Consider the following 15,062-nt stretch of genomic DNA (forward strand, 5'->3'; position numbering starts at 1 on the left):
CGAGGTGCTGTTACACATCTGAAAGAGTACTGAATCTCTGGATCAAAACATTGCGAAGAAGCAGTGTGAACAGAATGTAAATGAAAACTGTGTATCGTTACCCAATGAAATGTTGACCCAGGAACTGGTTAGGACTGTGCAAGCTTTAAGGGTGTTGACTGAAGCAATCTACTCCATCAATCAATCATCATTCTGAATCCAATTCAGACTTACTTTGTCCAGACAAAAAAAATTGATTTTCTCAGCTTTTTGTTAAAAATGTTATTTATTTATTTATTTTTTTAATGAAGCCTACCCACATTCAAGTGTTGATTTAAAAAAAAAAAAAAAAAAAAAAAAAAGTATGCTTGGTGCTAGAACTAAAAAAAATGCAGAGACTTTGTTCTCTTTTTGATATATTGGATGTTCCAATATTCATACAACAAAAAGTCTGATGATCAAAAAATGCTGGCCTTTCTTCAATCTAAACATTTCGAACAAAACATTTCTTGGGAATGTTGTTTTAATTGGTCATCCACCTGTAAGTTTACTTACATACCTGTAAGTTTACCTATACTCACTTACAGAAGTGAGTATAAGTTTTTTTTTTTTTTTTTTAATGATTCTCTGCAATCACCTTTCCTAATAACATGCTAGTTAGCAAGTTTCACGGCTAAACGCGCTAAATGTGGCTAAAGTAAACAATCTCTCAGAACACCAGAGAGAAGAGAGGGGTGGGGCGAGCAGAGCTCATTTGCATTTAAAGGAACAATCCCTCAGAATGGGATGATTTTTGCAGAGCTCATTTTGACAAGGTAAAAAGGGTGTTGTTTTTACACAACCATTGAGAATTTTTAACCAAAGTATATTATAGACTTTTCATTAAGACCCTAAAGATTCATATCAACTTGTGGAAAATGGGCATCCGATGACCCCTTTAACTAACAAGAGCCACTTCCTCTGACATCATTTTCCAGGAAGTGATGTCATTTTGGAGGGAACTCATAGGCACAAACATCAGTAAGCAATGGGTTAGCAATAGAGTTACAAAGAAACATGTCCAGGATGTTCCTTTCCAAGAAACATTCCAGGATTTTTTGGAACTTTCTGAAAATGTTGTAAATTATTTTTAGAAACATTTGGAAAGTTACAGAAATAGTCTGCCGCTTTGCAACCGTAATTAGCAATCAATTTGTTAACTCTGTAATGTTTTGCTGTAGTAGCTGTTTATTAGCATTGTTCTATTTGATAAAGTTGCAGAAATTGCATTTCAACAATTAATAAAAAATCAAAATGAACATCAGCTTGACACCCTCAGTCTCTAACTAAGCAGCTTTAGCTCTGTATTTCCACTCTGTCCATTTTCTTGCCATTGCCTAAATAATCATGCTCTAAGTAATCGTTTAGATGTCCGATCTTGATCAGAGCATATTTCTGAAAGTCTGGCATATCCTTTTATACAACTATTTCCTTTTATGACCCAGACCATGTAATTTAAACAAAAATAGTAAATTACAGTTCCACAATTTCTAAAGAAAATATGAGTAGAGCAAAGCTCTTTCTTATGATTCTTTAATGTCACTGGTGGTTGGCAGGGCGTTGCTATGCGATTACTTAAGTGTTCTTATTGGACTGTAGAGTGTTACTATGCAGTTGCTGAGGTGTTCTGATTGGTTTGTAGTGTGTTGCTATGCGGTTGCTGAGATGTTCTTACTGGCTTGTAGTAGGGGTGTGCGATATTTACCGTAATTGTTGTTTTAACAATGTGAAAGCTGACATTATCAAGTATGTCACTCACTTTGCAAAAAAAGAAACAAAAACACATCTTGTGTGGGGCTAAAGGTTTTGATGTTATTTTCCTCTAAACCACTTGATGACAGAAAAACATGGCATAGCACTTTCCAAAACATTCGGTTTTCAAGATGCACATGCAAATTTGTCTGATCCTTGACGTGATCGCAGGCAGCAACGTTGATTCTGTGCTTACTTGATCTAATATTATTATTTTTTTTTTTTTTATGTAGATTTAAGTCGCAAACGATAATCGCTAAAATGAACGCATATATTTTAAGACAAATGTCTTTTAATTTTCCGTTTTAAGATAATTAAAGCAACAGTTTTTAAAAAAGGAAAGAATATGTAAAAAGTAACTTTCCCCAACACTGTTCATTTTTAAATAAATCAGCCATTTTGAATGAATCATTTAAATGAATGACTCAATTAATCACTGATTAAGAAAGCGACTTGCTGCAATATTTCGCACCCCTAGTTTGTAGAACTGCATTTCTTTGTGGTTGCTGAGATTTTCCTGTTTGGAGTGCATTGCTATGTGGTTGCTAAGATGTTCTGATATGGATTGTTTACACAGTCAAATAAAAGTAATAGAAATATAAATACATGTATTCAAGAGCTAAATGTCTGTATAGTCTCCTCATAAATAACTATATATATTCTGTTGCGTTTTGTAACAGGTTATGAGAGGCCTCACTCTTAAGAAATACAAACCCGTGCACAAACAAAAAGCAGTTTGCACTGCGATAGATAAAGTTAATGGACATGGCAAAGAAACAATACAGTGTCCCAAGTGCAATTTATGCCTGACTAAGAAGCCCTAAGAAATGCAAGCATTGTTCTTTCCGCTCCTTTTTCATTTTGTTTATTCCTTTGACACCATGGCACGCAACTGATCCTCCACCCTCTCTCTGTCACACAGCAGTAAACAAATGTTAGTAGAGTCTTGCAATTATTAATCCAAAACAGACAAAAGCAAGTCCCTGGTTCAAGGTAAAAACAAAGCCATTCAAAAGAAAAGCCTTCTTGCATTTCCTCTTACCTCTAAACCACGATCTGCTACGGTCTCAGAACTCATTGAATGTGCATTGTGACATTACTGTGTTTGTTTATTTATTTATTTTGCATTAATTTTGGCTCATTGTCCTGATTAAGACGTCTTACGCAAAGCGCTCTGAAAAGTATGCAAAGCAGATGCCGCCAAAGGTGGCGAAGTATTCATTCTGTGCCGCAAGTCATGTTTGCTGATGTGTTGTGGCCTTGAGCTTTCCATTGTTATTGTCACATTTTTTCCTGCTTGATAATGAAACAGCTATTGCAGAAAATCCTGTCCTGGGAAACCTGACAAAGTTAAGCAAATGCTAATATGTCATTTCATTCTCCTCGGAGTGACATATAGGATGTATCAGGTGATTTGCTCCATTAAAACTGGGTAAAGGGTGGAGGGCACAAGTTCATACTTCATTAGAGGGAAAATCCTCTTTAAATGTTAGAAAAAGTGAGGTGTTCAAATCGTGCTTGGCTCGGCAGGGGACAGAGCCATCTGTTTTAAGATGAATTTGGCATAAAATGAAGCCCTAATCACTACTAAGAAGGAACTTCACTCTGGGAGATTTGTTTAGTCTCTTCCTCCCCACATGTCTGTATGTATTTGTAAAAAAAGTAGGCGACAGTGACACAGAGGCAAGGCCCATCAGCGATGAATTTTACTAATGTGAAATAATATTCATACTGAAATGTCTCATTTTACTTGATAAGTGTGTGGAAAGATCAGGTCGGGTTATGATCTGCTAAAGGCGATGTTCTTTGGAAGGCTACGGCACTTTTCTGCATGAAAATTAGATTCTGGCTTCATGTTGTGTTGTTATGACCGCATATTCGGAAGTGCACCGCCGAATATGAATGGTTTGTGATTAAAGATCACTGTCAGTGCGTACATGTCTCGCACCAAAACGTGTGCATCATGCTAAAAGCCAATTTTCACCTTATGACAGATTCGTGTACATGAAATACAATAGAAAAATTACATTATTTGACCTGTCAGCTGCATCATTATTAGAATTAATGGCAAAGTTTCCCTGCCTGTATTGTCTTGTGGCTGGATTTTGTAGCTCCCAGTGTTGATATATTTACCATAAACACATGATGTTTTTTTTTCTTCTTTAATGAACCACTTTATATACCAAGTGTTTTTCTGGAGCCAGAAACCACAATGTGAACTATATTTGCTTTGACATTTATGCTCTTATTTGCATGCAACTGTTCATTCTTTCATAAAAGTTTAGAACCAACCCAGACAAGAAGTGTACTATATATTTAACGTATACTAAGTATACTTTAAATATTACATATTTAAAATTTGTACGTAATTCGTTGTTATATTATTACAACCAACTATATTCCTATACACTGTATATTTGCTTGCATATTCGCAAGCAAAAAAAAAAGTTGTTGTAAAATTGGTTGTAAATTTAGATTCTAAATGACTTATAATTTGTGTGAAAATGCTGCACCCAGTTTTTAGGCACATACAGTTGAGGTCAAAAGTTTACATACACCTTGCAGAATCTGCAAAATGTTAATTATTTACCAAAATAAGAGGGTTCATACAAACAAAATGCATGTTATTTTTTTTATTTAGTACTGACTTGAATAAGATACCTCACATAAAAGATGTATACATATAGTCCACAAGAGAAAATAATTGGTTGAATTTATAAAAATAACCCTTTTCAAAAGTTTACACTTGATTCTTAATACTGTGTTGTTATCTGAATGATCCACAGCTGTGCTTTTTGGTTTTTTTGTTTAGTGATAGTTGTTCATGAGTCCCTTGTTTGTCCTTAACATTTAAACTGCCTGCTGTTCTTCCTGCAGGTCCCACTAATTCTTTGGTTCTTCAGCATTTTTGTGTATTTGAACCCTTTCCAACAATGACTGTATGATTTTAAAATCCATCTTTTCACACTGAGGGACTCATATGCAACTGTTCCAAAAGGTTCAAATGCTCACTAATGCTTCAGAAGGAAACACAATGCATTAAGAGTTGGGGGGTGAGAACTTTTTGAATTTGAAGATCAGAGTGAATTTCACTTATTTTGTCAATTGGGAAACATGCAAGTATCTTCTGATGGGCAGTACTAAATGAAAAAAAAAAAAAAAAAAATGATATTTAGGCAAAATAAGAAAAATGTACACATCTTCATTCTGTTCAAAAGTTTTTACCCCCCAGCTCTCAATGCATCGTTTATTCTTCTGGAGCCTCAGTAAGCATTTGAACCTTATTTAATAGTTGCATACAAGTCCCTCAGTTGTCCTTGTGTGGAAAGATGGATCTCAAAATCATACAGTCGTTGGAAAGGGTTCAAATACACAAAAATGCTGTAAAACCAACAAAATTGTGGGAATTTGTGAATGAGATATCTGAAATGTCTTATTCAGGTCAGTACTAAATAAAAAAATAACAAACAAAATTGCATTTTGTGTGATCCCTCTTATTTTGGTAAAATAATTAAAATTTGCAGATTCTGCATGGTGCATGTAAACTTTTGATCTCAACTGTAAGTTGTAATGTTGTTATTATTATCGGTATAATGGCAATAATTGGGAAATTGTTTAATAAAATTGTTATTTTTGTTTTCTTTGCACACAAAATGTAGTCTTGTAGCTTCATAACATTACGGTTGAACCACTGATGTCACATGGAGTATTTAATCAATGTCCTTACTACCTTTCTGGGCCTTGTATGTGTCAGCTGCATGCTGTCTATGCAGGGTCAGAAAGCTCTCTGATTTCATCAAAAATATCTTAATTTGAGTTCTGAAGATGAATGAAGGTCTTACTGGTTTGGAATGACATGAGGGGGAGTAATTAATTACATAATTATGACACGTTTTATCCCTTTATTTCAAACGAGTAGGCTGTCACTACATATGTTTTCTTACATAACTTGTAAGCCATGGTAAAAAAACACCTACTGACAAATCAAGGTACTGTAATAGAAAATATAAAGCAATGTTAAGAAACTGAGTCTCTGAGTTCCTTTAATATGGGACAGAATGTGTTAATTAATTTAGACCGGCGAAGTGCGTTTGGATTAAACGAATTAAGGCTAAGACCGTCAGATCGGGCACTGGCTTTGGCTTAGCAGAGTATAACTTCTGAAAGCTGTTACAGTGTTGCAGTTGAAATGCAATCATGATCATAAGAGCTTTTTACCTTTCCAACATACTGTGGGTCCGAGCCCATGTACTCCTCAAGCACAAAGAACTGGTTCCACACCCAGCCCCTCTTGACCCTCTGGAATCCTCTGGAACCTCCATTCCTTCCTGCCGCCGATGGCCCCGTCTGACTATGGGGCCACTCTTGCCCTGGCCTGCTTTGGAAGGGAGCGCAGAAGCTCTGCTCAAAGAGGAAGCACAGGAACAGCAGCAGGCAGTTCCTCCTCAGCATTGGGCGGTCTGTTACGGCGCTGTTCCCACGTCAAGGTCCAGAGGAAAAAGGGGAGGTGAGAGACAAGAGATCCAGGGCTCCGAGGCTCACGAGCTGGAGCGTGAAGCCAGTGGGGATTGAGGAGAGGTCAGGGGATCTGGCGCTCTACCACTCCCCTCGCTGGAGATGCGACTCAAGTCAACCGGGTAGTAGATTCATCACCTGCAACTGAAAAAAACAAAAGGAGAAATCAGTTGTGCAGTCATGAAAGAAATTCAAATTCATGTAAAATAGCCACAATATACATTTAGTGGAATATCTAGTCCTCTAGAAATATCCGTGACCCTGTTTTGACCTCTGTTTGGAATCTAAGAGGATGTTCGGTGAAAGCACAGAAACATAAATGCTTAATACATTCTCTAAAAATGCTCTATGGCTGTGGAATACCGTCTATTAATACCACCTGTATATTCACAGCATGTCCATTTTTAGAGAGATCTGGAATTGCATAGTATATAGCTGTCACAGCAGATATGCATGTATGCATGCACACACACTCTTTTCTGTCTTGAGGGCAAAAAAGTTTTTACCTTGATTTAAAATCTGTTGGAATTGAGGTACCTGCATACACTCAGTATCGAGGAACTGGAGTGAATTAGTATTAAATAGTTAATAATTTCATTAATGTCAGTGCCACATCTTTCATTGAATATGTTCCGATGAACATATATAAAAAGAAACATTATCAATGTTGAAAACAGTGCTAACTAAAATCTTTGTGAAACTATGATGAATGGCTTTTATTCAACAAGGATGCATTAAAAAGATGGTAAAAGTGACAGTAAAAACATTTATAATGTTAAACCAATTTCTATTTCACATAATGCTGTTCTTTTGAATTTTCTATTCATCAAAGAAGCCTGAAAAGGACATGTCATGGTTTTCACAAAAATAATAAGCAGCAAAAAAATCAATCATCAACAGTCATTTCAGTATTAATAACAAGAATCGTTAAAAAGAAATTGAACACCAAATCTGCATGTTAGAATGATTTCTGAAGGATCATGTGAGACCGGAGTAATGGCTTCTGTAAATTCAGCTTTCCATCATAGAAATAAATTATATTTTAAAATATCTGACAGAAAACAGCTAGTTTCAATTGTAATAATATGTGACCCTGGACCACACAACCAGTCATAAGGGTCCATTTTTTAAAATTGAGATTTATACATCATCTTAAACCTGAATAAATAAGCTTTCCATTGATGTATGGTTTGTTAGGACAATATTTGGTTGTAATACAACTATTCTGAAAATCTGGAATCTGAGGGTGCAAAAAAAAAAAAAAAAAAAAAAAAAAAAATCCAAATATTGAGAAAATTGCTTTTAAAGTTGTCCAAATGAAGTTCTTATCAATGCATATTACTAATCAAAAATGTATTTTTGATATAGAATTACGGTAGGAAATTTAAAATGGAACGTGATCTAATGATTTTTGGCATAAAAGAAAAATCGATCATTTTGATCCATACAATGTATTTTTGGCTATTGCTACAAATATACCTGTACTACTTAAGACTGGTTTTGTGGTCCAGGTTCACATATTTCATATTATTACTGTTTTACTGTATTTTTGAAACTTCTTGCAAAAACATAAAAAGAAATTGTAATTATTCCAAACTTTTGACCAATAGTGTACATTAAATATTTCATAATACAGGGCTCTAAATAAGTGATTTGAAGTTAATTTTCAGGCTTTTTAGATAATGCTGCCAGTCATTGCCAAGTTCACTGCTGCTCTAGAGTCAAGATAATCAAATTAGTCAAATCACTAACTCGATTGCAACCAAATTATACCTGGCTCCTGTTGTACATCCACAAGCATTTTACTTGATTAATGTAGTGTGTGTTTTAGCATGGGACTTGAACCTAGAAGGATGTGTACGAGGATTGTAACCTTTTGTCCATGACTTGTTATTCTTTATTGTTGGAGAAATATTAGTTTTAGTAGTAACAGTATTAGGGCTGTGCTGATGCAATCATATAAATAGAGCAATATTTCTTGCCATGATATTGTATTTTAGATCCTTTTACCAATATTTTTTTTTTTTGGTGCATTCATATCATGTCCTGCAGATCGATAACTGAAGAAGCGAGTCATCCAAATAAGCACAAACCGGCAGACTTATCTCAGCACGGTCAGAGACATTTGAGGTATGAGAGATTGAATCTGATCTATCAAGTCTCATGTTTGATACAGTTTCAGTCACAATCCAGTTTATGATTTTCCGATGCACTGCAATGTAACATATGTATCATGATGATATCGATATCACAAGGCATTTGTTGTTAACCTGATCCTGAAAAGTACCATTAGTTGAGCATGAGATAATTGCAACTTATTTTAGATCACAGAAATGTACTTTTTTTTTTTTTTTTACTTTCACTTTTTTAATTTTATAATACAAGTAAACTGTGAAAGTGCATCAGACTTTGGTTAGAGATGTTTTTGGATGTTCATTTGATGATTACATACAGTCTTTGTCACTTTCACACCCTGTCACCACATGCAGTTCGATAGTAAAGTGAAGCAAACGCATATCTGTGAATAATTATCACATCATTTCATGTTAAGAATAACCTTTGTCACTTTGTTAGGAAAAAGCAATTGCATTAAAGTCAACAGTGATTTTACATAGAAGCTGTCACTAGAAGCAGCTTGCAATTATTGCTGGGATCCATCAAGGATTGAGACGAGCTAGTGGTTATCTGAGCATCTCTGGCTAGGAACGCCTTCAACAAGATGTGTCAGGATCCTAAATCATCATGATTAGATGGTAATTTAATCAATCAATTAGTTTCTCTGAGAAAGGGACAAAGCGTTCCTCTCGTTCAAAAACAAAAACAACAAATAAAGCTTTCAGCAGGGATTTGGCTGACATTAAACCATATTTGAGATGCAATGGATCACGGAACGTCCAAGAGCAGAGACAAAGACATGACCATAATTACTGGGGGCTGTCATAGCTTCAGATATTGCTGCCATAGGCAATTAAGTGCTGTTTTAGCAGTATGACATCAGTTCTGCCAATTTATGAAAAGGAATGCCTTTTAATTGGTTACTCAAACAATACTACCAAAAATCCTTGTGTTAGTACGACCAGAACAGTAAGCTAGAAGGAAATCTATAATGGGGTCCAAAGGCCTAAGATCATATTGAATTACGAACATTACTAATAAACATTCTTTTTTATTATTATTTTTTTTATTATTATTTATTTATTTATTTATTTATTTAATTTTTAATTTTTAAATACACTACCATTCAGAAGTCTGTTGTCAGCAAGATTTTTTCAAAGAAGTCTGTTATGCTCACCAAGGCTGCATTTATTTGATCAATCAGTATAGTAAAAACCTCAATATTGTGAAAGATTATTACAATGCAAAAATATATATTTTAAATCATTTTAAAATGTACTTTATTCCTGTTATGGCAAATCTGAATTTTCAGCATCCTTACTGCAGTTTTCAGTGTCACATGATCCTTCAGAAATCATGAAAATATGCTGATAATAGTATTTGTTTTTATCAAAACTAAAGCTTAAAACACAAAACTTACAATATTTGTGGATTTTTAAGTTTTCAGGATTTTTTGATGCACATAAAGTTCAAAAGAACAGCATTTATTTCAAATTATTTCACATATTTAATTCATATAATTTATTAAAATAAATGTTAAAATTGGTTAAAACTTGTATGAATAAATTTTATTAACAATTAGTAAGTGCTGTAACAGTATTGTTCATTGTTAGTTAAAGATACGTAATGCGTAATGACCAAAAAATAAAAAAGTTAAATAAGTTTAGACTGCTCATTTGCAACCCGATCTCATGGCAGTTCATATACCAGGTGGCTAATTAGTACAAATTCATACAACCTCATTCGTACGATTTTTGTTAAATTGTATATATTTTATCTGTTCCCCAATTAATATGAACACCCTAACACTGTAAAAAAAAAAAAACAAAAAAAAAAAAAAAAAAAAACAAACAAACAAAAAAACAAAAACAAATCACAATTTGTTGAATTAACTTAAAATAATGTGTTACTCTGCTGCCTTAAAAATTTAAGTTCAGTCAACTCAAATACGTTTAGTCAACTTGAAATGTTAAGTTGTACTAAGTGACAACTTAGATGTGTGAGTTGAGTAGAAATTTGGTTTGTTAAACTTAAAAGCTGGGTAAGTTACCCAGCTGTCTTAAAATTTTAAGTTGAATCAACTCAAATATCTAAGTTGTCACTTAGTACAACTTAACATTTCAGTTTGACTAAACTTTTTTGAGTTTACTGAACTTAAAATTTTAAGGCAGCCGGGTAACAAATTATTTTAAGTTGACTCAAGAAATAGTTTTTTACACTGGGGTCTAGACAAATCTCACAAAATCGTACGAGTGAGGTTGTTCGAATTTGTGCATATTAGCCTACTCATAAAACACGTATGAATTGGTCGCGAGAAAGCGTTTTCATTTGCATACTGACAGCTGACAGCTGTCAATGCATGATCACCGTCTATAGATCGACTAACTGTTACACTGTATAAGATTTACATTCAAAATAAAAGCATATATATAGTCTATGCTCTGCCAGTTTCAGAGCAAAACACAAAACGTTCACATGCTTCACTTAGCTGCACTAAAATCAGCTGTGCATATACTTACTTGCCGGCAATCCACCAAAATTAAAGCTTGCTGATTTTAGATCTGAAAATGTCGAAAATTCATATATATATATATATATATGTGTGTGTGTGTGTGTGTGTGTGTGTGTGTATATGTATTATGTAAATATTAGAATTGTGTGTTTTAAGTTTACCATAAAATAATTGTATTTTTGTAATCCTTGGGTACGAATCCTGTCAAAAACATGACTTACAATCTCAGATGAAAAATGAGAGATGGAAAAACAAGCTAAAACGGCATGCTTGCGATTGCATTTTTACATCATATTTGCTTTTGTTCATACTATCGGGTAGGTTTAGGTGTAGTGCAGATGGTATGTTATTTTAAAACTTTAAAGAGCGTTAGTTATATCACCACTCAATGGACATTTCATATCAGATCTGCATTGACATAAAACGTACCATATGTACGTTCATCTGTTTTGGGGGGAAAAGAAAAACAAACACTCTTTTAGCGCCACTCAGTGGACATTTCACATCGAATATGTCACGACACGTACATGGCGCTACCTATTTCGCATCTTGCGTAAAAGTTCCCACTGGTACATTTTCATCACGAGATCTGGTTGAAATAAAGTGCAATAAAACTATTATTACCATTATTAAATATATATATTTTTTCTAGTTATATTTAATGACTCACACTATGTTCAGTGTGAGCACCAAGCAAATCCCCGGTCTGAGAACCAGACTAAAAAACGTATGTGCACCCTTGATGCAAACGTTAATGAATCTTATTGTACAATGTTTTCACTTGTGGCCTCTGATTTTTGAACCCCATTGTAATTATAAAGGTATTTGTTGAGCCTTTGATCTTTGGAAATGTCAAAGGACTGGAAGAGGCTCGTAAGAGACAGCCACTCTTACGCAAATGAGGCGCTAGGATGATATATTTGTCTGGTGCATGAACAGACACGAAAGTATATGAAAGCTGCACTAAGATTTGATGCTCTGGTTATATAACACATTTCCCAGTGTTTCAGTAGACAAAGACTTCCTCCGCCTCCTGATGTGATGCGGTAACAGAGCTACTGTACACCACTGTGCTCACCACCTTAACGATCCTGTGAATCTACTTTAGATCTTAGTTTTTAACATTTTTTCCAGCTCTTACACCACCTGATTCATTCCGATGCCAACCCAATAATTCTCAGATATGCCTCAATGCATCTCGCCTCTCCTGTGTGGTTCATTGGCTGTGGGATTGATCGCTAGCTGTTTGTGTCCAGGTCAATGTGCTTATCAGTTTGCCAGTGCTGAACCCCACCTGCTACCACCCAGTGGTTGTTTGGCAGCATTCAAGTGCATCAAGTGTAAACGGTTACCCAGGCTTGCCAGATTTCATGGTTAGCTCACAAAAGATCTGGAGGTGCTGGTGCCCCAAGAGCAGTCAGAGGAGGCCAAAAGGAGGTGTAGCTCTCCAAACCCGCCAGACTCGATACTCCTGCAGGGGAGGTGTCGATGGAAAAGCAGTTGACTTCTTATACCTGGATGCTCTCAGCCGAAAGCCTTTTTTCAAAGCCAAATAAAATCAAAAAGACACTTCAAAATGGTTCATATAGAGCGAGAGACGGCTGGTGAAATTTAACCTGCCTGTTCTAATCAACGTGAAAATGTGAAAAGCTAAAATGATTCGGAGTCATAAATTTAAGCGACGGTTATAAAGTCTCGGCAGTAACTTCAGGCTCTTGCCATGCAGGTTCCATCTGAGTTGTCCCCAATGAAATATGCCTTGCTAAATTATGTTAGATAGCATATTTACTATCTAATGTACTATGGACTATTGTTGAGTATTTGCTATGAGGAAAGCAAACAGAAGAATGTGTGTCTGTGTCTTAGCTTGATAGAAATGCGAGAAACAACAGTCATCTTTATATCTCTGCACATCTGAATTTATGTTTTGGCAGTATTTTAAGCAAAATTCATTTTATTTGTTTATGAATGTATATTATTTATTTATTTATTTATTTATTTATTTATTTATTTATTTATTTATTTATTTATTTATTTATTTATTTATTTATTTATTTATATTTATGTTTATTTACATTTGGAGGTACATAAATAAAATTAAATTTGGTAATAAAATTTGTATGTAGTCATAATGTACTCAGATTTATACCACTGTTAAGACTTTTTTAGGGGAAAAAATCATTAATAATATAATATAATATAATATAATATAATATAATATAATATAATATAATATAATTCACCCAATTTATTTTATTTATATTGTATATTAATTATACAACGTGAAAAATATAATTGTTTACTACTACTATTACTACTACTGCTATTTATTTATTTATTTATTTATTTATTCATTCATTTCATTAGATTTCGAAGTATTTGAAATATTCCCATAATAATAATAATAATTATTATTATTATTATTATTATTATTATTATTATTATTATTATATAACAGTATTATAATATAATAATAATAATCATCTTTTTAAAAGTATTTAAAATATTCCTTTAAAAAACCTTGACGTTGTTTTACATTTGGGTGTAAGAGACTTAAGAATAGTATTTAGTGTATAGTCATAATTTACTTGTTTTTCATATTTTTCATATATGTCTCTTATACTTTTGTTCCATTGTCAAGACTGTTTAGGGGAAGAAATAACTGAATAATATAATATAATATAATATAATATAATATAATATAATATAATATAATATAATATAATATAATATAATATAATATAATTTATATTGTATTGTATTGTATTTATATTGTATATTATTTAAACATCATGAAAAATATATTAGATTGATTCCTACTAATTTAATTTTATTTATTTATTCATTCATTTATTTTCATTTCAAAATTGTCTAAATATTCCCCTAACAGTTGGCATTGAAGTAAATTTATGTGTAAGAGAACTAAGAAAAGTATTTAATTATGTAAAATTCTGTAATAAAATTAGAATATTAATTAGTAAAATTTTTATAAATTAAATCATAATTTACTTGTTTTTCTTATATTTCATAAGTGTCTTATACACCAGATTTATACAAATGTCAAGACTTTTTGTAAGGAAAAAGATAATATAATTAATATAATATAAAATTGAATTTAAATATAATATAATGCATTTTTTTTGTGTGTTCTATATTATACAACATGAAAATATATTACATTGATTACTACTACTACTACTAATAATAATTATTATTTTTTATTATTATTATTATTATTTGTTATCATTCAAATCTATCTTTCATCACAGCTCTGACATTATCATCATTATTCTTATAATGTCTTTGTTTATAGAACAGTATGGTGGGAGACAGGAAGGAATGATATAGGAAAGACAGAAACCAAAGTGTTGTTGTGTCATGTTGTTGTTGGGCCTCTGCCAATAAAGCTATAGTTCCTTCATACTTTTTCAGAACGAGGGCATTTGATCAACTGTAACAGGCAATTTCACTTTGTAGGCGAACGCGTGGTGCATGTGTATAGTTTGATTGATTTTAAAATGTCCCTACAATGTTAAAGTCAGGCCTACGCCCTTGATTCCAGCGCACGGAGAGTGGCTTATGTCAACACTTTCGAAACGTCCGTCACTTCAGCATAGATTGAGGTGACCTAAAGTCAAACTCATCCCAGTCATTCGACGCCTGTGAAACACATATCTCTCTCCTACCGGAGTCTTTGCAGGAGTACTGCTCTGAATTTCACTCAATTACAGAATCGCTTCTGCAGTTCCAGCCCAGTCATTTGGACAAAATGCGGCTGTGCGAGTTGCGTCATACCACTTTTGGAAGCAGTAATGTCAAATTTTTAGCGGCGCAAAACAGCATTGGTTCGCTGACTGATCTCAGAGAGGAGGATAGAGAAAGTGGACCGGCAGGGAGAGGGAAGCGTTCACGCTGCATTTCAAGGAGACGACTGACTGCACTAGATGAATTCCCAGACAGCCCCCGACTGCCAGCCTCCATTACGCTTTTCCAATCTCCATAACCTGTATGACTTAAACACATCTGGACATTTAGGCTAATTAAGGTTCCATGATTGATCCTGTTAAGCAATTAAAGGATTGGATTAAACAAAGTTCAAGGAAAACCAACCCATCAGCAGGAGTTCATTTGATGATTTGCATTTAATTAG

General features: G+C 33.8%; 1 protein-coding gene across 1 annotated transcript in view; it reads right to left on the minus strand.

The window, feature by feature from the left end:
* LOC127174275 (cadherin-12) overlaps positions 1-15,062 on the minus strand; it is a 191,893-nt gene that overhangs the window by 95,106 nt on the left and 81,725 nt on the right. Inside the window, exon 2 of the mRNA XM_051124636.1 lies at positions 5,989-6,429. Within this exon, the coding sequence (XP_050980593.1) occupies positions 5,989-6,222 (234 nt within the window). The 5' untranslated portion in view covers positions 6,223-6,429. The remainder of the gene's footprint in view (positions 1-5,988; positions 6,430-15,062) is intronic.

The sequence above is a fragment of the Labeo rohita genome, chromosome 12 (assembly GCF_022985175.1).
Source record: "Labeo rohita strain BAU-BD-2019 chromosome 12, IGBB_LRoh.1.0, whole genome shotgun sequence".
Taxonomy (NCBI): Eukaryota; Metazoa; Chordata; class Actinopteri; order Cypriniformes; family Cyprinidae; genus Labeo; species Labeo rohita.